Here is a 25,323-nt window from a genome sequence, read left to right as displayed (position 1 = left end):
GGAGGACCAGCGTAAGCCGCAGCATCGACGAGTGCGCGCTTCCGTCGTAGCGACAGTAACAGTCACTGGATTTTGATAAAACGCGGTTTAGCGTCCCGGTGAAATTTCAGGATGAACGTGAAATATGCTCGAATCTTTTCAGGTGAACTTCAGTTGAGCTTCTATGAAGCTCTCATCCATCCATTATTCAAACTGCTTATCCTCACGAGGGCCGCGGGTGTGCTGGAGCCTATCCCAGCCGTCTTCGGGCAGTAGGCGGAGTACATCCTGAACTGGTTGCCAGCCGATCGCAGGGCATAGATAGATCAATAACCATCCGCGCTCACAATCAGACCTTGGGACAATTTGGAGTTTTCCATTACCCTGCCATGCCTGTTTTTGGAATGTGGGAGGAAACCGGAGTACCCGGAAAAAACCCATGCAGGCCCGGGGAGAACATGCAAACTCCACGCAGGAAGGCCGGAGTCAGGATTGAACCCATGACCTCTGCACTGTGAGGTCGACGCGCTAACCACTGGACCACCGGGCTGCCCAAATCAATCAATCAATAAATACTGTTGTCATTGTGGTGGTTTTTGTTGAATAAAATTTTGAATATCAGCGCCAGTGTTGATCACTTTGGAAAACAGTGTATGAAGGCATGTATCCTTGAGAGAATTTTTTTTTTAGTTTTTTTTGCAGCGACTTTATTGATGCTTTGTTTACTTTGACGAGAAGGAGGAACACAATTCACAATGCAATGTCGGATCATAAAAAAGTGCATGCGCTGTACATTGGAAATCAATTACCACGCCAGTTTGAGACAAAAGCATGCTTCACCATCAGAAAACAAAAAACAACAACAGCAACTTTCGAGGTAAAATGGTTTGTCACGAATGCGACACTCGTCTCAAAGCAGTTCTGTACATTTTGGCTCCGGAAAAAATACAAACATCGAGTCTCATAATTAAACCATTGGGGTACGTACCTGACACCTACTGGACCTCGACTTGTGCATCAAGTAAGCAAAACGGTGAAAATAAATTCAACAACAACTACAGCACGAACAGATTCGCAAGACTGAGCAGCCGTCGCGCTGCCATTGCAGGACTGATTCATTTACATTATATGCAGAGAAGTTTCAAATCTGCCCACATGATTGGGAACCATGATTGTCTTTTCAACAAAAAAAGTTTGTCCTATTCTCCACAAAAAAACCCCAAAAAAATTCACGCTGTTGTTATTTGTCCCATCTGCTCGTCATCGGCTATTCCACAACGTGGCGCTCTAAAGCAGCCGCGCCAGCCGGAAGCCCCTCGCCGCACGCTGGCTGTCAAGTCGGACTTTTTAAATTATATTTCCCTCCTTTGTTCTTCTGACTTTCCCTCCATGACATGCATGCCGAGGGGAAGATGTAGTTTTCGAGGCTTACGGTTTAGCGCTGTATCTCCGTAATTGAGTACTACGTAGCGCTCCGGATTCGCACGTTTTCCGAAAATTATCTGAAAAGTGTAGTCAAACCTCGGTTTTCGACCAAATCGGATTTCGACCAAAAATTTCCAGGTTTTTTTTATGCCTCGGATTACGATCGAAAATCGGTTGTCGACCAAACTGAGCGTACTTGAATGCGCCACTCGACTCCTCTCACCTTCCTTCCATGAGGAAGTGACGCTTCCTCGTGTAGCGTTCCATTGTGAGCAGACCTGTTCAATAAAGATTTTTTTCTTAAAAAGATCGTGGTGTTGCTTTTCGAACAAATCGCTTTTCGAACAGCCTTCTGGAACGGATTACGGTCGAAAACCGAGGTATGACTGTATGTGTAAATGTGGAATTGACTTAACAGGGTCTTGAAATGGAGTGAATCATTTTTTTGTAAACGAAACCGGTGAAACAGAATATGCTGTAATCAGCAAACTGGAATTTGGTGGATCCATCATCCATTGATCCATTTTCAATCCAAATTTGGAGTCACATCGAAGCCGGACGCTCTCCGACCTAAATTTAAGGCGAGAGGCTTTATGCATCCCGATCACCCAAAAGAATCGAATTCATTTTTGTAGTCCACAATCCACTCTCACACCCACCAAGTTGGCTTGGGCGGAATAAAGACATGAGAAAAAATGATTGTTAACTAGAATTTGTAACTAATCTCTGACAATCGAGTGAAATCTCCACCAAACCCCCCCCCCCCCCCCCCAAATTGTGGGAACCTTCATAACATCTTTGGTCAGCTCATGTGATTATCTCGTCGTCATCGATCCCATCCGTCCACTGTACACAAATCAACCCACACGACCATTCATACATTGACGCAACCACAAGTTCCCCCCCCCCCCCCACACACAATTTGGCATGTCTTACCTCTCAGCATTTTTCACTCATTGATTAGGATTGTCATTCAAATGTATCCCTCAATCAGTTCACCAATGCCACTCATTGTCCTTCCTGCCCCCCCCCCCCACCCCCCATAGCACATTTGATCATTTTTCTGCTGCCGGAGATGTTGTCCATTTGATGGGGGGGGGACTGGAGGACTTGTGGGCACCGTTTTCCTTTATTTGCAACATAAATCGCGTGTGCTTCTCCACTGCAAATGTCTTCAGCGGCTCACCTTTGAAATCCAGCCATCCATCCATCCGTTCGTTCCGAGCCTCTCTCTCTCTCTCTTTTTTTTTCTTTCCCCCCCTGCAGCCTCAATCCTGCCCACTCATCTGGTGCCAATGTTCTTGTATTGGCACAGCAGCAGGTTCTTAAAAGTCTTTTTGAACGTGGCATTGCAAAGGGCGTAGCAAGCCGGGTTGATGGTGGAGTTGACGTAGCACAGCCAGTAACCGATGGCCCACACGGTGTCGGGAACGCACGACTGGCAGAAGGTGGAGATCAACACCATCACATTATACGGCGTCCAAGTAATGATGAAAGCCAGCAAGATGGCAAAGATGGTCTTGGTCACCTAACGGGAGAGCAAAAAATAATGACATAAAATGTGAGCGAAGAGCAAAGAAGGCTTTCAATCATTTCGACTCCCCAGGCGACCGCTGTTGTTTTCATTTAATAGGCGCGAGGAAAGTAAGGAGAAGACCCGAGAAAGTTTTGTTCATTCCAGCGGATGCTATCAAAAGCGCCTTTTTTTTTTTTAACAGAGTACCACATAAAACTTTAACAATACTTTTAATAAGATCCAAAGTTAAAAAAAAGTGTCTTTAAACCTTTCCCTTCGCCACCGCATTGCGGCCCATATGAGAAAATATTTTTTTAAGAATGGATGACATGTTTTACTTTCTTTTTTAAGTGAAGGAGTTGACTCGGTTCTTTTACCAGAGTATCATAGTTGTTTTTTTATGTTTGTGTATTTTGTTTCTTTGCACTGGTATCTGTACTTGATCAACTGATTGAACATTTTATTTCCCCTCCCATCCATCTATTTTCTCACCTGCATATCCTCATTACGGTCACGGATGAGCGCCTATCCCAGCTAACTTTGGGCAAGAGCCAGTGCGCACCCCGGACTGGTCACCAGCCGATCGGCAGCGAATTGAGAGCGGAAAGGTCTCAAGATACAAAGCCCCCATCGAACGTCAGGCTGACGGTCGAGTGTTGCGAGCGCCGCCGGTCGAAGGCTTTGGCCCGATTCAACGAGCTGAATCGGTTTTGTCTGTGGGCGACGATGACTCCGCCTCATTGTTTGCGAGTGAATCCGCGCAGGAGACAAGAAAGGGAAGTGACAAAATACGCGGGAAGTAGAACGCATCGCTCGGCTCGCACTATTTACATATCATCGCGTGCATATTGACGACATGGCCAAATGGACGGAAGGAAGTCAAGTCCAATTCTTCAGCCTAAATAGAGGAGAGGCCATCGTCTTCATAGAGCTTGTCCCGACAAGGTGGTCCTGAAAGCCTCATAAAGTTTTGACCCTCATTTGTCTTTTAAGGCCTTTCCCAGCCGGCCGAAAAGGTGTTGCGATCAGAGGTGCGAAGTCTCTGGAGCCGTATAAGGAAGAAAATGGCTGGACGGTTCAAAGAAAAATATACGCCTTTGCATGGATAGAAGGTATTTCTATGTTAAATCATGACCTCATATGTTTTGTTTGAGTACGAGAACTTGTTCCTCTCCCTGCAACGATAAAGCCCTTTTCACGTCTGCAAATCCGACGACCTCTCCGACGGAGATTGAGTCAGACACTTCTCCGGCAAGCCATAAGCTTGTAATTGAACCATCTTCTTCCGTGCACATTTTGATTCAATGATATCTCTCATTATTTTTCTAAGTGCTTGTCCCGATTCCTTTCTCCTAAAAGGTTACCATTTTTCCCTTGACAATGGCCTACGGCCAACGGTGCGCTCGCAAAATATGAGCGTTATTACTTGTGTGCCGGTAGCGTGAATACTCAAAGCCTGCGATCATTTTGCTACCGTCTCCCTTTGGCTCTGTTCTACAATGCAAGATGACACATGGCTGGAAAATATTTGACCTCACCGGTGTTCAGTGCTATTTCAAATGCTGTCATTTAAGTCGCCCCCTGCCCCCCCCCCCCCGCCCCCCTCAAAAAATATATATATATGTACTTTTTTTTCCCTGGCGGCCATTTGTCGTTTTCGCTTCACTTGGCTCCGAGCGATGCTCGCAAACTTCCTGGCGACCGTCCTGGGGCGGCTGATTGGGATGGAATGCCTCTCGGCTCCCTCCACGGGCGGAACGATCTCGATTGCCGTGATGCATTCGTCCCCCGCCTGCTTGGTTACGATCTTTATCTTGGACCACCTTGAGCTGGCATTGATTTTGGATATGGAAGGATTTGTCAGACTTGCCGGAACTGGGTTGGAATTAGTCGCAGCCTGGCAAGAAAAATAAATAAATGAATAAACAAACACACAAACAACACACAAACATAACTAAATACAAATGTTTCTCATCGAGCTTGTCTTTTGGGAGTAAATCACGCCCAACCTTCTGCGGATTTGCTATTCTTCAAGGGAAAAAAAAGCAAAACCGCTTACCTCGGGTATCACATCATGAATGGCCTTTGGTTCTGTTGCGGGTATAAAAGCTGTGGACGAATCATTGGAGCTCTCCTTTTCCTCCTAAATGTGAGAGACGGACAGATAGCCAGCGAGCGCGATGGACGGATTTCGACCGCACAAGCCGACCAAGATGTGCGTGAGTTCAAGCATTCACTGACCCACTCGCACGCTCTGCTGTTTGAACTAACGGCGTGTCAGTGGCAGTCAAACATTTGGCATTCAATAAAAGGACAATGGGCAAGAAGTAGGACACAAAGTCTTTCTTCACGTGGGAGAGAATTGTTCAAAGAAAACATTTTGACTTCTTGCCATATGGTTCAGCTGTCCTGACCCTTGAGCCTTCTTCTGACAGGTACAGGACAACTCAACCGTTTTACTCGTTTGGACCAAATTAAATGTCCAGAAACACCCAAAGACATAAATCACCAAAGCAAACAGAAAAGAAAAGCACGGTCAACCCTGTTGATCAAGAGAAATGAGACCAAAATCCCTTGGAAGCAGCAAATCATGACAGCATTCCAAACATATTGTCGGACCCGTGTGACTATTTGTGTCCAGGTAGTTTGTTGCTGGGTGTGGGGAAAGTTAGCCTGAAATAATCCTCGTAAGAAAGAGTGACAACTGTGCCATTTTGTCACAAAATGTAGCGACATTAATTTATAAACACTTGACAGCAAAAGTCAGAATGAAAGTTCCATCCGTAACCGCCTGGTGAATACACAAATGCAATGATCGGAAAATCGTGTGAGTTTTGCTCCACTTTTCTTTCCGTGTCAGGGTCTGAATTATGAAACATCACCGTAATCATCTTCAAGCAGGGACTCCTTGAAAGAAATATTTTCTTCTAGTTTCGCCTCTCAATGTATTCCAGAGAGATCCAGGAACAACGGCCTCCCCGCCCCAGAATCCGGAAAATCCGAAACTGTTTGCTTGTCAGCTGCAGGTCCATTGAAAAATGTTCTAGCTTACTACAAAACTTTATGTCCTGAAATAACTGTCCTGAAAATCCCACTCGATGGTATGTTTTGTTGGAATGTAAAGGCCCTTAAGTAGTCATCTCTAAAAGCGGACCTATGTGCTGTAAAATATCCGTCCATTTTCTCACCCGCTTATCCTCACAAGGGTTGTGGGTGTGCTGAAGTCGTCTTCGGGCAGCAGGCTGGGGACACCCTGAACTGGTTGCCAGCCAATCGCAGGGCACACAGAGACAAACAAACATACGCGCTCACAATCACACCTACGGACAATTTAGAGTGTTCTGTTGACCTGCCACACATGTTTTTGGAAAGTAGGAGGAAACCGGAGTACCCGGAGAAAACCCGCGCATGGGGTGAATATCCAAACATCCTGTTACTGACCCCTCACTCCAATTCATCATCAGGGTGGATGCTTCGAACTCAGGAGTTGAGGCCGTCCTTTCCCAAAGAAGTTCGAAGGACCAAAAGGTACACCCCTGTGCTTTCTTCTCCAGGAAACTGTCCTCCGCGGAAAAAAAAAACATGAGAGCTGCTGGCAGGTGTCTGAGCTCCCATTCCTGGTACTCGGTGACCACCAAAACCTCATCTATCTGAAGGCTGCTAAACACCTTCTTCACCCCTGTGAAGATCGTTGGGCTCTTTTCTTGAGACGGTTGAATTTCTCTCTCAATCTACTATTGTCCGTGCACCCGCAACATAAAACCAGATGCACTCTCCCATGATTCCCCCTCAGGAGAAGCAGGAGCCCGAGGCCAACCGGCCACCTTCCTTTGCGCAATCCGGTGCCATATATGCTCAGTGACTGCCCAACGGCTGTGTCCTCACTATATCACAATGAGCTCCAAACGTCAACATTATACCAAATGGCGTAAGAGTTTCAGCGCCAGTGGACTTTTTTTCTTCACCTGCGAGGTGCATTCCCACATGGGACTTATAGTTGAAGCGCCAGTCACAAACAAGACAGTCACAGTAAAAATGGACAATCAATTCTAGATTTTTGGAGCCAGGCAGGGGGTATTTGATGTGCCACGCGTGTGTTGCGCTGCTTGGCAACCTGGTCAACTCTCAATTGATACAACCCCCTAAAAGCTTTCCGTTATGGGCTAAAACGTAAATCCAAAAAACGCACGCAACTTAAAGTAGCCTGCAGATGAGCCGCGCACACGCCACTAGCGATGACTTTACACAGTGGCCAAGTTTCATTTCTTCCATGTCAGATGAAAAGATCGAATGAAATATTGGCAAAAATGTCAATGGCGTCCAAACGTTTGTAAGCTAATGTGGACAAGACAGACAAACCTGTGTCGTGAGCGCCGGACTGGGTTGGGCCATTGGCTGCGGTGCATCTGGTTTGGCTGCCCCCACCCTGCCGTTCTTCACAGCCTCATCAACGGTGGTGGTCGAGGCCAAACTGAGCTTGGGAGTCATGTGGGCGCTGCTCTGAGGACTGGTTTCGTTGTTGTTGTTTTGTTTTAGCATGTGGCTCTTCATCATGCTGGGTGGTCTGGAAAAGATGACGTTGGATGAATAATCGCAGACCGACATTCTTATATTTTTCATCAAATTTAAAATTTTACTTTGAGCCTTTCTTCTCCTTCTTGTCGGGTTTATGTTTGGAGATTCTGCTCCTGGATGCCAGTGAAATGTGAATGTACAGCACGGTCATGATTATGACCGGGAGATAGAATGCCGCTATAGCTGTGCCAAACGTCACCGCGGGGTTCGACAGGAACTGAAAAAAGACACAAAGACAGTGTTCAGCTTGTGGATACATAATAAACTTTTTTTTTTCCCCTCGAAAAGGTTCATAGTCAAATAGCCGTCACAGCTCAATGGAGTGCTCCAGAACTGACATCTATTACAAAATATTGCGTACAACCGATGCGGTTTGCTCAATTGACACAATATGATAGCCGGTGACTTCAGTGAGACCTTAACAACTGCTTTTAATTTGTCCATGGAAAGTGAGTGTCTGTGTTCAACTTAACACTCTGTTGTTCTTAGCTAGCAACGTTCCACATCTGGTCGCTAGCTAGATGCTAAATTGAACCCCATAAGGTATTCCGTCGTACCTTTGATATCTTGTTTGGAGGCTGCAATTTTTTTAGGTGGACTTCTATCACACTTCTATCCCATATTTGGTCACTTACACGAAGTTCAGTAAGATGGAATTGATGAGAGAGCCAGCCATTACTCTTGGACAAATTCAAGCTAATAGATTACAATGGCGTTACCTTGAAATGAATGGTTGCAACCAGCTATGAACGTACGCGTGTTCACAATTGGTGAAAAATGTTCTCCAGACTCTCTGCCAAGGGAGCTAGCTAACTAGCATGGCTAACATCATTTTATTTCCCCATGACCCTGACTTCACAAAGCGGAGAAAAGCAAAGAAATTGCAACTCATTTTCGGGGAAATAAGTACCTTTACCATTGTACCAGTAATACAGTTTGATATTTTTGAGAAAAATTCCATGGCTCATTTTCTTTCTACATTTAGAAGTGTCTGCCTTTTTCTTGTATTATTGTAATTTTATTCCAAGAAAACCTTCTTTCATGGTCTTCTTGTACAGTAATTTGTTTCTGGGACTAATGAGGACTCTAACCTTGATTTGTGCAGGTGTGTGGATTGGATGTGTCTGCAAACTAATTTGCCAAGAATTCCTCTGAAACATTTCTTTCACATCCTCCCGGGAACTTCACCATCTGCATTTTGCAATCATGCTGGTTTGGAGTTGTGATGTACAGATTTTGTTCGAGGAGATTTCATGGACTCCACCCCCCACTCCCAAAATGTTTTTTGAGTGTACCTGAATGTAACACTCTCCAGGTGGTACCGTCCTCTGCCCAACGATGAATTGCCAGAACAAGATGGCGGGGGCCCAAAGGATGAAGGATAAGATCCAGGCAGCTGCAATCATCAAGCCCGCCATCTTTGTGGTCCTTCTCGCCGGGTACGTCAGGGGCTTGGTCACGCAGAAGTAGCGATCAAAACTGATAATTAGCAAGTTCATCACTGATGCGTTGGACACCACGTAATCTAAAGCGAGCCACAAGTCGCAGACCACGGGTCCAAGGGGCCAGTATCCAACGATGATGTAAACCGTGTATAAATTCATGCTGAACACACCAATGATCAGGTCGGCGCATGCCAACGAGAACAAGAAATAGTTGTTGACAGTTTGCAAGTGGCGGTTGACTTTGATGGACAGCATGACTAAAATGTTCCCCGTGACGGTCACGAGACTCAGCGAGCCAGTGACCAGGGCGATGAAAAACATCTCCACCGCCTTGTACGAACTTGCAGCTCCCGAGCCGTCGTCCGCCGGCGAGCAGAATGTGGAATCGTTTGTCGACACGTTGCACGTCGTGTTGGCGAACGGGTCGCTGGACTTGTTGAATGAAGATCCTGGAGGAGAGCGGCAAGAGAAGAAGCTAATAACGTCATTTGAATAGAAAGACCGGAAAACATGTTTTTTCCAAGAAAATATGGAAATCAACCGAGAGTGAAACCAGTAAGATGCCGACCTCAGCCGTGATTGTTGTCAATGAAAAATCTCACAAAACCCGCAAACCTCAGTTCGCTATATTCACTAATTCACCTCTTGTCGTATTTTGTCTTCTTTTGTGAACCCTCTCAATACTCAGCCATTTGCTGAAAAACGATTTGTGCTCTTTCTGTCTGACTCTAAAATCCCAGAAGATGGCTCCAAATCCCTGGTGAATAGGAAAATACTCATTTGGTGTCAAAGAACTATTGTGAAGTGATACTGTACATCGGGACGGCGAGGCATTTTTTTCAATTTTAGAGCTACTCACTAAAGATTATTTTATTTTTCATTTAATTGATTAATCTGATTCTTTTTCAATCTAAATTTCCATCCTTCTATGATACAAAACAAGGGCTTTATTCAAAGTTGACAGTGAAGAAAATGTACAAACATATATTATGATTCAGTGGCTGCTTTGGCCTGTAATGTGAAGTATTCATGAAAAAGGGGAAGGAATGCTATAATTAACTTTTTGGGGGGCGGGGTGGGGGATTGGCAATTAAAGCCATTGATCGACATATGCTGATCTCATACTTTTTCAAGGAAACCAGCCAATAGGAGCTCGAATAGCTAGCTAGCTAGCTAGATAGATAGATAGATTGACCGACCGATCGATCGATGGACGTTAGTGACATGCACAATGGGACATAAGCAGTGAAGACTAGCGCAATATCTAATCGTGAAAATAATAAAGAGCTTTGCTAATATGTGCAATGGGTCACCAGACGTTGAAACCGGCACAGACTCAGCAGGCTCAATTGGTTTTTGCGGCATTTATGAATCACGGTGTGATGGCCGAGGTTATTCTTCAGCTAAAAGCAACATCGACAAGGAAAGCTCAAATAAACGTGCGCACGGCTGACATTAAAAGCCCCACTGTACAATAAATGTACTCACTTGGTGCTTTGAAGTAAAGCAAGTCGCAATGCACAGCGTTCACTTTTTTTCGTCTGGAACATGCTGAGTCAAGATATTCCAAGCAATTTAACAATGGGGCTGGTTTTCCATGATAACATTCAGTGACTGCTTTAAAAGTGCCGAACAAACTCAGCTGGAGAGGGCGAGCAGAGGCTAATGCGTGTTGGTAGAGGAAGCTTGCTGACTATTCTTATGAGTATCGACTTACTTTTTTCCACCCCCATTATATTTGTTAATATTCCGTAGAATGATTCAGTAGTGCATACAGGCATAACGTACTGGTTTCTGTGTTTTTGTTAATGTTTGTCCAACTGTCGTTTTCGGTGAGGCTTTCCCCGAAGTAACATTGATTGTGGAAATAATTACCGTATTGTATTTACATTTTTTTTTTTGGTGAGCATGTGAGTTTTATGTGTAAAACTTTTACACATTTGACAATTACAGCTACGACTCACAGATTAGGTGCAAAAGTCTCAGAGACGAATAAAATTGCATTCGTATGAAAGCTTTGTCAGCAATTCCTCCACCTCCGCGAGAAGAAAGAAAGTCATGCATGCATTATCTTTACTGTGCAAAGTCGCCGGGAACAAAAAAAAAAACAAAACATCTCCAACCCTCTAAAAGTCAAACTGACTGTCCAACTCTGGTATGCAAATGATGCAGTCAGCAATTTGCTGAATGCTTCCAATTACCGCTCAGCAAAGTTCACCACTGTATTGCATCACAAGTCGCTCTGACGTGTTTTTCCCTCCCCCGTTGGTTTGTTCTTTGCCTCACAAAAAGACAAAGAACAGACTCTTTTTTTTCTCTCTCTCCCTCGTGCTATTGTTGTCAATCACTTCCTTTCATTCATATTCCCAACAGCATCCCGCAGCATTCACACCCAATTTGGAAGAGAATTTTAATACAGCGGATACAGTAGTTGGATGCAATTCAGCCATAAATGATCAACGCCAACAAATGAAGATACTGTGAGGCTACCGACAACTTCCCAGAGCTTTAAATACGCACCCAAGCATTCCCATCGTGTCTGGCATGTTTAAAGATGATCGATAAGTATAACGGTTTCTGTATTGACTTCACAGGGTCTGTGTTATTTTTTTGCACATGTAAACAGCACGTGTGGAACAGCTGCCATCAATTCAACAATGACGAATAATGAAATAGATGAAAGAACGGATCTTAAATGCTGGTTAAAAAGAAGGTCAGCGAAAGAAGTCGTACTTCCCCATCCGAATTATTTTTACAGCCTGTGAAGTCAATGTCAGTTGACAGCACGCCCGCACGCATGTAACACGCTGAGACGCGCGGGCTGTGATGAAACATGCATATTCGGATCATATATGTACACTGCTTTTTAATAACGGCCTTCAGAGACTTTCCCTTGGGTGTTAATTTTTCATATTTCAGTGCGCATGCAGCTACGCAACCGCATGCTGATACATTGGACAAACATGGCACCATAATTGCCATGCGGCATAAACATCATCCTGTTGTTACGTCGCATAATAGCCTCGGGAATTGCAGATGATACATTCCTGGTGGAATGAAGAGTTCCCTCATGTCAAATGAGCCACGTTTTGGTTTTTTGTCCACTTTAGTCATTGAGTTCCAGTCCATTGAGAAAAGGTCATTTGTGAGACGTTGAAGCCTTTTTTTGTTACCGCAGTTTAATCTGCATTCACACAATAGTGCGTAGTTACACAACGCGGAATGCCATCCATCCATCCATTTTCCGAACCGCTTGATCCTCACTAGGGTCGCGGGGGGTGCTGGAGCCTATCCCAGCCGTCTCCGGGCAGTAGGCGGGGGACACCCTGAATCAGTTGCCAGCCAATCGCAGGGCACACAGAGACGAACAACCATCCACGCCCACACTCACACGTAGGGACAATTTTAGTGCGTCCAATCAGCCTGCCATGCATGTTTTTGGAATGTGGGAGGAAACCGGAGCCAACGCGGAATGAAAGGGACCAAAATATTTTCGGACAGTTTAATTCTTCTGGTTCAGTCAGTGGACGAGGCAGTTCGGTGAATTAAATTGGCCGTCAGCAAAATTAAAACAGCGCTCCAGATTGAAGAATCGTTTTGCTATGAACAATGCCTCCTGAAATTCACATTTTCACCAGAATTTCAAGGGACTTTTACTTCTGTTCCTGGAAAAAAAGTGTTCCTGTGGCCCAGTGTTGTTATGCGTGTTTGCGCAATAGTTGAGGTTCATGTATATGAGATGATGTCATTAGTTGATTTTTTTTTTTGGAGGAGGGTTGGGGGGTGGGGGGGACTCAAATGGCTACACACGTGTTGTTGTTTACTTGCCTGTCGTAAATTCCTACAGCCACACCAATATTTGAATTGAACGTCCCAAAAGAGAGAGCGCTGCTTTATTTGCTGATGAATGTTTCTCCATTTAGCCTCCATCCAGTTGGGCCTTCAGCACCTCCTGAGAAAGATTACCGGTATGTCCTGCTTGTCACTCTGCCATGCATCATTGGACCAGTGAAAAAAGCTGCCCGCTGCCTGCTGCTGCTGCTGCTGCAGATTAGCTTGACTGAACAACTGAGACTGGGGCATATGAGGAGCCCAAGCATGAAGCGAAGATTTATTTGTCAGTCACCACGTGATACGGGAATTGTCTGTATCCGTGGTCGCCATGTTTCGGATTAATTTCTAAATCAAAACTTTTCAAGCAAATCGAGTGCAGTCATTACTTGGGTGAAGCAAGTCATCAGTTAAATCATATCGTCTTGCTCGGTCACGTCATATGTTTGCAAATTAGCCACTTTGCCTTACTTGTGTTCGTTAGTTGGCTACTAACAATCACAATCACGTTTTCAAACCGGTCTTGGTATTGTCAATTACTTGAAGGTTTTCTCAATTAAACGCATAACCAAGATGAAGATGCTGGACAAGCTATCCGGGAGCTAAACTGTGAATTTAACGCAGCTGATCTGACTTCGGTAGGTTTCATAGCAATGGATGAAGTTGCATTTCAAAGTCTTGAAGTTGCTTTGCTTGTTTTCCAGATTTGATCAAAAAGATAGCGATAGTGATTTGGATTGGATTTCATTGGAATTCAATCATCTTTGGATCTGTCCGGTTGGACTTAACTCTGTAGGTGGCTTGTGCACGCCACATCACAGCATACTGATGGGTTATCTGGTTTGCTCGCACTAGCAAATGGCAGACTCTTTGCAAAACGACGTCAGATGCAAACAGGTTGCCGAATGCATTCAATTGTTGTGCAGTTTATTTTACGGGTTGTGGGAGGGTGATTCCGAGGCTTTGCCTGGCCAGTCGAGAAACGTAAGGCTCAATATTCATAGACGGCGCAGCTGAGCTCGAGCGTAAAAAAAAAAAAACCCAAAAAAAACGCATAACAATCTTCTGTCCTGTTTCCCGAATTCACATGTGGACACGCTTATGTTCGAAAATGGTTTGTTACGGGCAGTTGGGACAAGCAGAGAGAAATCCAATGACAAAAGACCAATCAGGTTCAGATCCTGGGGAAAGGGGGGGGGGGTCTTTCCTCATAACCATTCTCACTGGACCACAACGGTGGTCAAGTCACAACAGCTCTGACTGGTTTTCATAAAGTTTGTTTGTTTGTTTGTTTATTGAACATAAAACATATATACAGTAATAATTTGACAGAAAATAAGGTAGATAAAAAAAGTAAAAAGAAGGAAATCAATCTTCATTCAACACAGTTATTATGTTCAAGGGAGTAGGAAGAAGTAAAAAACTTATCTAGTCCTACCCCGTTATGTGATTGTATCTAATAAATCATTTTTATATCAATCAGAAAAGAAAAAAGTAAGAAGAAAGAAGTCTCCATTAGGGTCATACTTTACCCTTAACCGTGATATTTTTACAACTTTTGGTTTGTATCGGGATTATATACTTCCACACCCTGACACTCTTGTGTCAATTTTCTCTTGTATTCATAATGGATATTTATATACCTTTCTCTATTTATCAACTTAGTTCTGATTTATCATTATATTTAATGTTTTGAATTTATCATTTTAACTCTGATTGATGTAGGTTGTTTGTACTATTTTTTTGAATTTGTTTTTGAACTCAGCAAGCGATTTACTCATTTTCAGGTCCGTTTCGAGATTATTCCACAGATTAACACCTTTGATAGATACACTTCTTTGCTTGATGTTTGTTCTTGTTTTGAGTTTTTTGAATATAAAGTCGGCTGCCCCACTCATTGCCCAAGAATCAGTAAACAGTAAATGGTAATACAGGTAAGTATTCTCTAGTAAGGAATCATATTTGCATTGTCCAATCTTTCCTTATGTGGGAAATGACTATGGTACCGTATTTTCCACACTAAAAGGCGCACTGAATTATGAAGCACACCTTCAATGAATGGCCTATTTTGTAATTGTTTTCATACATTGGGCGCACCGCGTTTTAAGACGCAATCTACAATGGATCCACTAGATGGAGCTACGCTCAAGGAAATCCCAACAGAACACTACACGCTTATTTATATAGCGACGATCAGATGCCAGTAAAACTTATTTAGCAAAGCAGCGCCACAGTTCACTTAACCAACAGCAATTTATAACGTTGACTCGTTAACGTTGAACTCTCTTGCCACTGCTCTATTTCCGTGTTCAACTGCGAAACCGATCGCCTTAAGTTTGAACTCTGCGTTGTCAGCATGTCCCGAGCAAGGAGCCATTTTGGGGGTCGAAATATTACCGGAACGAACATACACACGGTGCATCGGATTCTGAGGCGCTATGAGATTTTAAGAAAGTGGAAGACTTTTAGGTGCGCCTTTTAGTGCGGAAAATACAGTCGTGTTGGGTTTACAGAAAAAAATAGGCAAAAAATGCCAAAGAAGAGAAGAAAAACATACTCAAAACATTTTGTATGAAAGTAGAAAGCTGTCATACAGACCGTTTTCAACCTTGCCATAACGTTAGCAGTTTTTAACATTATTATTTAACACATTTATTTATTTGACCCATAATCAAGCATAGTATAGTTTTTGAAAATAAACTCGCTTTGATCAATAATCCCGAAAGAGACGGCAGAGCTCAGTTGAAAAGTGAAAAGTAAGATTAAACAGTTTGCATCGGATACTTAAAAAAAATTAATTGCTGGAAATCTTCCCTCAAGTGAAAAAATATTCCTCAAGCCATCTCTGATTAAAAATGATTCAATGAATGCACATAAAAATAAATGAAAATTGTTCCAAAATAAATGTTTTAAAACCAAAACAAAAGAAAAAACACCTTAAAGATTACATCCAAATGTATTCAATCAAAAAGCTCCAACAATGTAAGAGTAATTTGACTTTTTCATTTACCACGAGAGGGAGCCGACATACTTCAAGCTTTTACTTTGAAATTCACTGACATTGTGGCGTATTTACATTTTTGTGCGAACGCTGGGGGAAGGGAGCAGAACACAAAATCCAAATTGCATTCACGTTAAGAACAGAATGCACCATGAATCATATTATTGTAATCTCCAATCAGAAACTGTAATGAGCATCGCCATTCCGCAACGGATTTGAACTCAGAAAAAGACTGTGCGGCTCCTACACCACAGGAAGGCTTTAATTTTTTTTTCCTGAGCCCCAAAACACTTATCGATACCGAAATATATAATTTTCTCTCTGCAAGAAGATCCAAGGCGAGATCATGCAGAGAAAAGAAAATACGAGGGGGGATGGGAACGCCACACTGTTATATATTAATCATGATAAAACTCAGTTCATTTTATCTGCGGGCATCTCAGTTTCACATTTCACACATTTCTGGTTTTTGTTGTTGTTGTTGTTTTTTTTTAAGTTGGGTGCAATTCCTACTTTGAAGACAAATCAGAATCAGAATTTTTAACGTATGGACTTTTCAGAAACGGTCATCATCAAGGAGGGTCAGATTTTAGCCTGCGGCCTCTCTCTCGATAAGACACAGAGGTACAAATACTCCGTGCTCCCCCCCCCCCCCCCCAGCCTCTGCTCCACTCCAGCAGAGCACATCATAGCATCGCCAATCCATATTTCACAGTGTGACGCCAGCGCTGCCCTGAGTGGCTCGCGTGCAAATGGTTTAATATTATTTGATCTTCTCATGAGGTTTCTCTCCCATACTATCATCAGCTCCATCAATGTTACTTGGACATATTTCCTCTTCAGCCACAGAATTAAAAGGGTTATTTGATTAGGAAAAACCAAAAAGTATCACTGCGATTGGCTGGCAACCAATTCGGGGTGTTCCCCGCCTACTGCCCGACAGCTGGGATAGGCTCCAGCTCCCCCGCGACCCTAGTGAGGATAAAGCGGTTCGGAAGATGAATGAAGGAAAAAAAAAAGTATCAACGACAGTGGGACACCTGATGTTGAATATTTTCCCGTAGAAAATGAATCAAAAGGCAATCAAATGAATCCGTTCCGGGGTCAGATGGTCGCCACCAATTTTCCATCATCCGTCCCTTTAAAGTCACATTCAATATTCCACCATACATCGACTTGTACGTCTTGTGACACCAATTACACACATTTACGGAAAATCGACTTTTGAAGTGCTTGCGCACAAACAGTTGGGTCTCCCGAGTTCCTGCCCGCCCTCAAGTGTTCCGAGTAAAATGACTGAAAAGGGAAGGCTTTGAAGATTTTGGTGATCTTGGAGGAAATGAACTGCCGCGTCCGTGTGCGTGTACACATACGTTTGTGTGTGTGGGTGTGTGTGTGTTTACATCTGAGATCAAATTTGCTACAGTGAAAAACCCCCTGTTGTGAAAAATTTCTTGCTGCAAACGTGATTTCGTTGTAGAGGAGATTCACTGTGTTTCTACTTTTGCCAACGTCTTTGTTTTTTCCTTCGGTTTGAGGCCGTGAGTACTTTTGCCACCGTCAGAGACGGCGCCGACAAACCTTGTGCAGTGCAGTAGCAATTAAAGCTTACAGACGATGACCATTTTCTGCATGCGGCAAGACGAGTCGGTTGTTATTAATTAAATTAATGATGGGTACGGCAATGAATAAAATATCAGCGGTGTAAGCATAATTTCTGCCTCTAACTGAACATTCTCGCGCAGCCGTCGAGTTCTTCGATAACGTTTTCAACATCTGCGGCTAACACGTTCCCGCATGGGGACATCCGTGAAGATTACCAAACGACATGAGAGATGGGAGAACGGTGGTCGCCTCAGAAATTAGGTCATCGCAGCATGAAACAGGGGTGGAAGATCACTCCTTAACTACAGATCGTCAGAGCTGTTGGTGACGCTTTTGCTATCATGCGATGCACAAAAGCAAACGTGAAGCCAACGACCGAGTCCTTACCCTCATTTTTGATTGTCGGGGTTTGAAGGAGCTTTTTTTTTAATGGAGCAGAACAATGAAGCCTCTGGCGCCATTTTTATCTTGGTCGCCATTCCTGGGGAAACGTTGCCATTGACTGTTGACTGTACATGCGCACAAGGCGATGCTAGCGTAATGCTAACACAAAATTAGAAATGCCATAGATGGGCTACTTAATAGCATCTGTGTAGCTGTGGCGAGGTTATTTCATGAATACAGGGTTCATTTTCAGTATGATTATTTCAGTTTTACTACACAGTCTCTGTGAAGAAACAAAGTCGAAAAGTCATTTGGGACGTTTAGCTTACTTGATTACGCAATACGTAGCCAACTTTTTTTCAGCCACTGTCATCTTCTGCTCCGAGATCGTCAAAAGGCTTTTCCTTTTTAATTTTGACAACAATTTCAGGTGAACTTCGAACAACCCTTTTGTACGTATTGTTTCACAGCTCAACTCAACTCAAATGTATTTATAGAGTATTTTCAAACAGCCTTCGCTGCACACAAAGCGCTGTCTATTGTTCGATATTTCACAATAAAACATGATTGGAACATTACAGGTGTATGTTGCTCTTGTGATCGGTACGCCCCTAGTTGAATTCCATCCATCCACCCATTGTCTAATCCGCTGATCCTCACAAGGCTACATGTGGACGAACAACCGTTCGCGCTCACACTCACACCGCGGGAAAATTTTGAGTGCTCCATTAACCTGCCACTGATGTTTTTTTGGAATGTGGGAGGAAACCAGAGTACCCGGAGAAAACCCAGGCAGGTACCGGGAGAACATGCAAACTTCACACAGGAAAGCCAGAATTGAAACCTGCTCCTCTTGGTTGTGAGGTGGATGTGCTAACAGGTCGCCCACCGCCCCGTTGGTTTAATATTACATGACAAACATTTCAAACGTTTTTTGGGAGGGAAGCTCACGGCAAAGAGTCCCGACATTTATTGCAACGGGGAAAGACGATTTGTGAGTGTTTTGAGTTGCCAGCGTGGTCACGGAAGAAATTAAACTTGCATCTTAAGGCACCGCTGTATTTACTCGCATGATCCAGATTAAAAGATTCCAAATGCCGCCTTCACTGTTATTTTCATTTTTTCTCTATTTTCCTCTCCGTGTCCGCTGAACATTTCACGAGCCTCTCCTATATATAAACAATATAAGCTCATTTTGAAATATTTATCATTAATTTGCAGCATGCCTCCCCATGCCTTGTTGACTTGTTTAAATTTGCAGCATGCCTCCCCATGCCTTGTTGACTTGTTTGTTGGCGCCTTTGCTATTTATTTGTTCCGTTTGCCAATTTACTTTGTTGACGGCTTAAGTGAACGTTACACCCTCTGACATTTTAATCCGCTGCGGCGCCTCGGCTTTCTGCTTGGCCTCACAACCCCAGTGAGCGGAGCTCCAGTATGTTCCCCTCCACAGTTAACAGCAATTTCGTTGCGCTCCTTCAGTGCCTTTGCCCCCATATTCGTGTTCCCCAGCACATCTCCCACATCTTTGCTTGCCTTTTCAAACGGCCGCCGATGCCCGTACTTCTGACATTTAGAGCACGGACCGGGACTTCGGATCTCACGCCGCGGCGCATATATTCGAGATGTATTCCGGGTCCTCGTCAAAGAGGATGATAATATCGCATTTACTCTCCATTTCTCATGATTGTCACGTGTCAAAACTCAGTCGGCCGCGCTCCCTTTACAGTCACGTTCGCAGATCTGTGCGTCTTTCTGAAATGAGAGTGCCAAGCGTCCTTTGGTGTCAATGGCGACTCTCCCTATGCACCTGTTTCCCTTCTACTCTGGTTAGGCTTGCAATTTGTGTTGCTTTGTTTCCTTCCTTGCAGCTAATCGATAATCCTCCAATTCGCAGCACTTGTGTGCTTCCCACCTTGCCCACCACCCTTTGTACACAGAAGCTTTGCTTAATTTTACAAGAGGTCTGTTAAATCCGGACGAAGAAAATGCATATTTCCAAGGGATGACATTTTCAACATCTCTAATGCGATTTCCAACATCCGTGAAGTGAAGCGTGATGCGCCAGCTGTTATTTCATTGTGGGAAACGATTTCAAAATACGTCGCACATTCAATCTTTTAATCTTGTAAATTGAAAAAAGGAAAACGGTGTACTCAATGAAAATGACAGCTGTAACCCTCTGAATTGAAAAAGAATGAGCACACACACACACACACACACACACACAACATTCACTCATACTTTACTAGGACTTGATTTTCAAAGATGGCGATAAACACAGAATGAGAACTATCGATGGACTATCAAATGGCGATATCATGACCATCTATCCATTTTCGGGACCACTTCTCCTCGTAAGGCTGCAGGTGCACCACAGCCTATCGCAGCTGATTTGGCCAGTAGGCGTGGTAAACCCCAAACTGATTAGCGACCACTCACCGGGTACATCTCCACGAGCAACCATTCACACCTCGGGACAATTTTAGAGTATTCAATGAAGCTAACGCAGATGCTTTTTGGAATGTGGGAGGAAGCCAGTGCACCCGTGCAGAAGAAGTTTGCAAGCATGGAAAGAACTTGTAAAGTTCACGCAGAGTCCAGATTCGAACCCTAAATCTCCAAACGATTAGGCAGGTGTGATGACCACTTGCACACTTTGGCAAACATTTGTATCTCTTCCAACGACAAAGACAACAACGAAAGAAAAAGACACAGGTCAAGCATTGACCAAAATGTTAGCGATGAACAAGAGCAGCCAATTCCCCCCTTATTAATTCCACTACTGTGATGTGTTCTTAGGCATTAGTTGCGTTGGCGGAGGAGGAAAAAGAAAATCAAGAACATGCTTCATCACCCCTTTCAAGGCACATGTTATATACAATAGAAAAAATGTCAATGGCATTTAATTGTCTGGCCTCTCACGATACATCAGTGACATCGAGAGATGATCACATTTAGGTTACTGGTAGTAAACAAAAGACTTTTGGACCAATTAAGTGAAATTAGATAATTTTGCTCCAGATTTAAGGCTCAATTTTTGCCTGGCATGAGTCAAGGTGTAAAACTGTGCAGAGGCAGGCTAGACTAACTTTTGGTATTTTGGCAGGCTGGGGAAGTCTTAAAAAAAAAAAGGTCCCAGCGCAAGAGGTGCACTGATTGTCCTTGACATGGCAGACGATTAATCTGATTTGTCCTGCGGCAGGTCAAGACGCACAAAGTACATTTACGGGGAACGACAAGCAGAAATCCACAGGTGGATGATATCAAGTTGACAAGGGTGATCACAGATCTGTGAAGAGGGCACTTGGCCGCTGCCTTTGCCCAGATCGGACGTGTGCGGGTGTGGCTAACCCTCCCGCACTGCCCTCCTAAGTGTGCCTTGGCCAGCGGGCTGATTTTAAAAGTATATCATAAAGGAGATAATAATATCTCAACTCAACTCAACTGTATTTATAGAGCACTTTCAAAAAGCCATCGCTGCATACAAAGCGCTGTACATGGAGCAACAATATCAATAATAATCCATTATCCGAGCCGCTTATCCTCACAAGGGTCATGGGCATGCCGGATCTTACCACGGCCATCTTTGGGTCGTAAGTAGGGTACACCCTGAATTGGTTGCCAGGCAATCGCAGGGCACAAATTGGATTGGACTGGATAACAATAAACATTCGCGCTCACAATCACACTTCTGGACGATTTAGAGTGTTCAATAAACCTATCGCGCATGTTTTTGGAATGTGGGAGAAAAAACGGAGCACCCGGAAAAAAATCTCACACTGGCACAGGGAGAACATACAAACTGCACACAGGAAGGCCGCAGCCCAGATTCGAAACCAAGGCCTCTGCACTGTGAGGCGAAAGTACCACTGTGGCGCCCTAATCGTAACAACAACAACAACAACAATCTTGTTTGCAATGATTCAGTGTGTTCGATGTTCATGCTGCAGTCATAGTTACGAATGAAATATGATGACATCCGGCACACACGTCAACGGAGCTCAGAATGTCCGCCTGTGCTCCAATCAAATTCACCCAAATCACATTAGGTTACCTGCACTGAGAGTTAGACGTGGTTCCAGAAGGCATAAAGTTTAGTCTACAAATTGTCAGATGCGGCGAGCACATACATGTTCAAGGAAACGCCCTCGATAAGGCAGAACGCCCAACGTGGTGCAGAGAGATCAACCAAATTCCCAAACAAACACATTGAGGTTCGCAGCGGCACAACAATCAGGATCCGCTGGTTTTCAGGCTACAACACTCTCAAACAGCCCCCACCTCCCGCAACGCTTTGTGTTAAAAATATATACTTTTTTTTTCTTCCAATGTATTTCAATGGGTGTCAATTATGCGACGATTATCCAAGGACCGATGGTCCCTTTCCCTTGCAAATAGTGGCGCCAACTGTTCAACTCAATTTTTTATTAAAGAAAATAATTATATTTATGGTAATATATTTCTTGAAATCATGTATTATACTAAAATATGAATTATAAACATGATCTTAGAATATTTCTTCCATGCCTTAGTTTAATTAATTTGAGGATGGTGTCTTTGAAAGTACATTAATTAACATGTTTGATGTGACTTGGGGAAATTTTTTTGAAGCACGTTGGGCAAATAGTCCTGTCGACTGTGCGATTTTCATCTCTGTTCTCAACCGGGGAGCTGAAATGCTCCCATACTGCTGACATAAATGAGCTTGGAGGGTTTGCAATTTCAGGGTTATTAGTTGAACTGGCCATGTTTCTTCCGCTTCACTGTGCCCGAAAAGAACGAGATCCCGGATACAAGCGGCCGAAATTAGTTCCCTCCGCAGGGTGTCCGGGCTCTCCCTTACAGATAAGGTGAGAGGCTCGAATCATCCGGGAGGGGCTCAAAGTCGAGCCGCTTCTCCCTCACATCGAGAGGAGCCAGATGAGGTGGCTCGGGCATCTGATTAGGATGCCCCCTGGACGCCTCCCTGGTGAGGTGTTCCGGGCATGTCCCACTGGCACGAGGCCCCAGGGACGACCCAGCATACGCTGGCGAGACGAACTGTCCTGGCTGGCCTGGGAACACTTTGTGATCCTTCTGGAAGATTTGGAAGAAGTGGCTGGGGAGAAGGAAGTCTGGGCTTCCCTGATAGGGCTGTTGCTCCCGCGACCCAACCCCGGATAAGCGGCAGAAAATGGATGGATGGACACACAGGAGGCCTGCTAATAATAATAGTAATTATATTTTGTTGTGTAGCACTGTGTGCTCATATTAGGGGATGTGAACTTTGAAGTCGGAAAGGCGTGTCACAGTTCTGCTATTTCAAAGACGGGGCAGATTTGTGTCTTAGAGTGGCACAATTTTAGATTTTTGATACTGCATGTGTACATAACAGTCCAAAGACCAATATCAATGAGCCCCTGCAGATTTGTGTGTGTGTGGGGGGGGGGGGGTCCTGTGTTATTTGCTCCCAAACTTCAAAACTGGAAACTTGGGCTGTCTTTGCCTCGTCTAAAAATATTGCTTTGGCGCCATTTTGTGGCATCTTGGGGCCAAAAACCGACGTTGAAATGAGGGTGGAGTCATTTACTTGCAGATTTTCAGATTCATGGCAGGGCTCAGTTGCGATTCCCCTCGCATTGCGGGAGAATCATCTAGCACCTTATAATAATGGCTACGAAGCTAATTATTCTTTCTGCCACCGAGTGAGAAAGCATTTAATTGCCACATACGCTATATGTCGCTGACATAGATCCTTTTTTTTTTTTTTGCTCAACAAACAATTTTTCGAGCACTTCAGTAATTTAGGATCATGAAATCGCCACATCTGAAGATCTTTCACGACACACCGGTTGAGAACATTTAATTGCTACTATGTTCCCATTTGGGCAAAGAGCAGACAAAGACCACAACTCCGCTGAGCATCAAAGGAGTTATACAACAGAACTATCAGCACCATACTGTTTCTCAGCGTCAAGATTTGAGATGTTCATATGTAAACAATGAAAATTATACATATCCCATTCCTTCAACTGTATACTTTGTCGATATTTTTCACAATGATTACAACACACGTTACTCCGGGTCCTTCAGTCAGATTGCACTGGAATGTCTATCTGTCAATCTATCTATCGTTTACCTCGGTGAGTTACATGAATGGTATTATCTCGCAAAAGGCAGACTGTTTGACTCATCTTTCTAATCATATTCGATTGTATTTCCTAAGTGATCCTAATGCGCCAATGAGGAAATGTCACGCGCGCAACAACAACAACAACAATAATTGGACAGAATTGGCAGAATACGGAATGTTTCGGACTCACCATTTAAGTTCAAGAGGGGCAGAAGCCCTCCAACTCCATCACTATTGTTACTCATGTCGCATGTCCAGCGGTTAGTTCCACTGTTCTTCCTCCTTCTTCTCACAAAGCTTGTTTTTGTTTTGGTCCCCCACCGCCCGTTCTTTCTCCGAGCCAAATGAATGAGCCAGCCCGTTTGTTTCGACACCACCTTAATTGCGTGCCTCGGTCTTCGTCTTCGCAGACAGTTGACCCGATCGAGCTCGCGCACCTGTCATGATTCTTCTTCGTTTGCGCGTGACATCTACGATAGCAATCGATGGAATAACCGAGTGCGCCGAACTGCTGGTAAATAATAACAAATAAATTCTCAATTTAAAAAAAAAATCCTGACGCAAAGCATGTGTGCGGGGGTTCCTCACTGAGTGAATGAGCAGGAACGGAGCGCCGCGCACGAGGAGTGAGAAGGGCGTGTGACGTCACGTGCCACCTTCACCTTTTGGATTGTTCACTAAAACAGTCGTTCTCGAAGTTTTTTCACCACGTATAACTTAAAAACCGCCAAAGTGTTCATCAAAAAGTGAGACTGGCTTCATCCCCGACAATTATAAGTGATATTCTTATAAGTCCCCATAACATGTATCTATGCCGTATATATACTGTACTGTGCTTCAAAACGGGAAAATGAAAAACGACCAAAATAATGGTTCTGTTACAGCGTGTTGCGCATAAAAGTCGAGTTATAAATTGTAAACAGATACAAGTTTGAAAAACAGGCAGCTGTTGAAATGAGTTGGTCCAAAGTTATGGCGCTCATTCATTCATTTTTCGATCCGCTTTATCGGGGTGCTGGAGCCTATCCCAGCTGTCTTCGGGCAGTAGGCGGGGGACACCCTGAACCGGTTGCCAACCAATCGCAGGGCACAGAGAGAGGAACAACCATCCGCACTTACACTCACACCTCGGGGCAATTTCGAGTGTTCAATCAGCCTTCCATGGATGTTTTTGGAATGTGGGAGGAAACCGGAGTACCCGGAGAAACCCCACGCAGGCCCAGCGAGAATATGCAAACTCCACACAGGAAGGCCGGAGCCGGCATCGAACCCACGAACCCACCCTCTGCACTGTGAGGTCAACACACGAACCACTGGACCACGGGCCGCCAATGGATGTCCTGTCCGTCAAAAAAGATGTTACATGAAAAGAATAGACTCCAAGGGAGATGGAACACCAGCCGTATTTCATGCATTTCAACAAGTTGATTCAAAAATCAATGTGGTC

The 25,323-nt window shown here is 44.1% G+C and overlaps 1 protein-coding gene across 1 annotated transcript; it reads right to left on the bottom strand.

The window, feature by feature from the left end:
• Nucleotides 1-645: 645 nt before the first annotated feature.
• chrm4a (cholinergic receptor, muscarinic 4a) lies at nt 646-24,448 on the bottom strand. The gene is made up of 7 exons (XM_086110753.1): nt 24,067-24,448; nt 8,791-9,389; nt 7,558-7,712; nt 7,280-7,484; nt 4,980-5,063; nt 4,548-4,817; nt 646-2,932 (listed from the first exon to the last, which is right to left on the bottom strand). The coding sequence occupies exons 1-7, from the start codon at nt 24,119-24,121 to the stop codon at nt 2,687-2,689; spliced, it is 1,614 nt and encodes a 537-aa protein (XP_085966879.1). The 5' UTR covers nt 24,122-24,448; the 3' UTR covers nt 646-2,686.
• Nucleotides 24,449-25,323: the final 875 nt, after the last annotated feature.

This window comes from Hippocampus guttulatus, chromosome 1 (genome assembly GCF_054856545.1).
Source record: "Hippocampus guttulatus isolate MCC_2025c chromosome 1, RoL_Hgut_1.0, whole genome shotgun sequence".
Lineage (NCBI taxonomy): Eukaryota > Metazoa > Chordata > Actinopteri > Syngnathiformes > Syngnathidae > Hippocampus > Hippocampus guttulatus.
The sequence above is the reverse complement of the archived record's forward strand: the minus strand, read 5'-3'. Positions and strand labels throughout refer to the sequence as shown.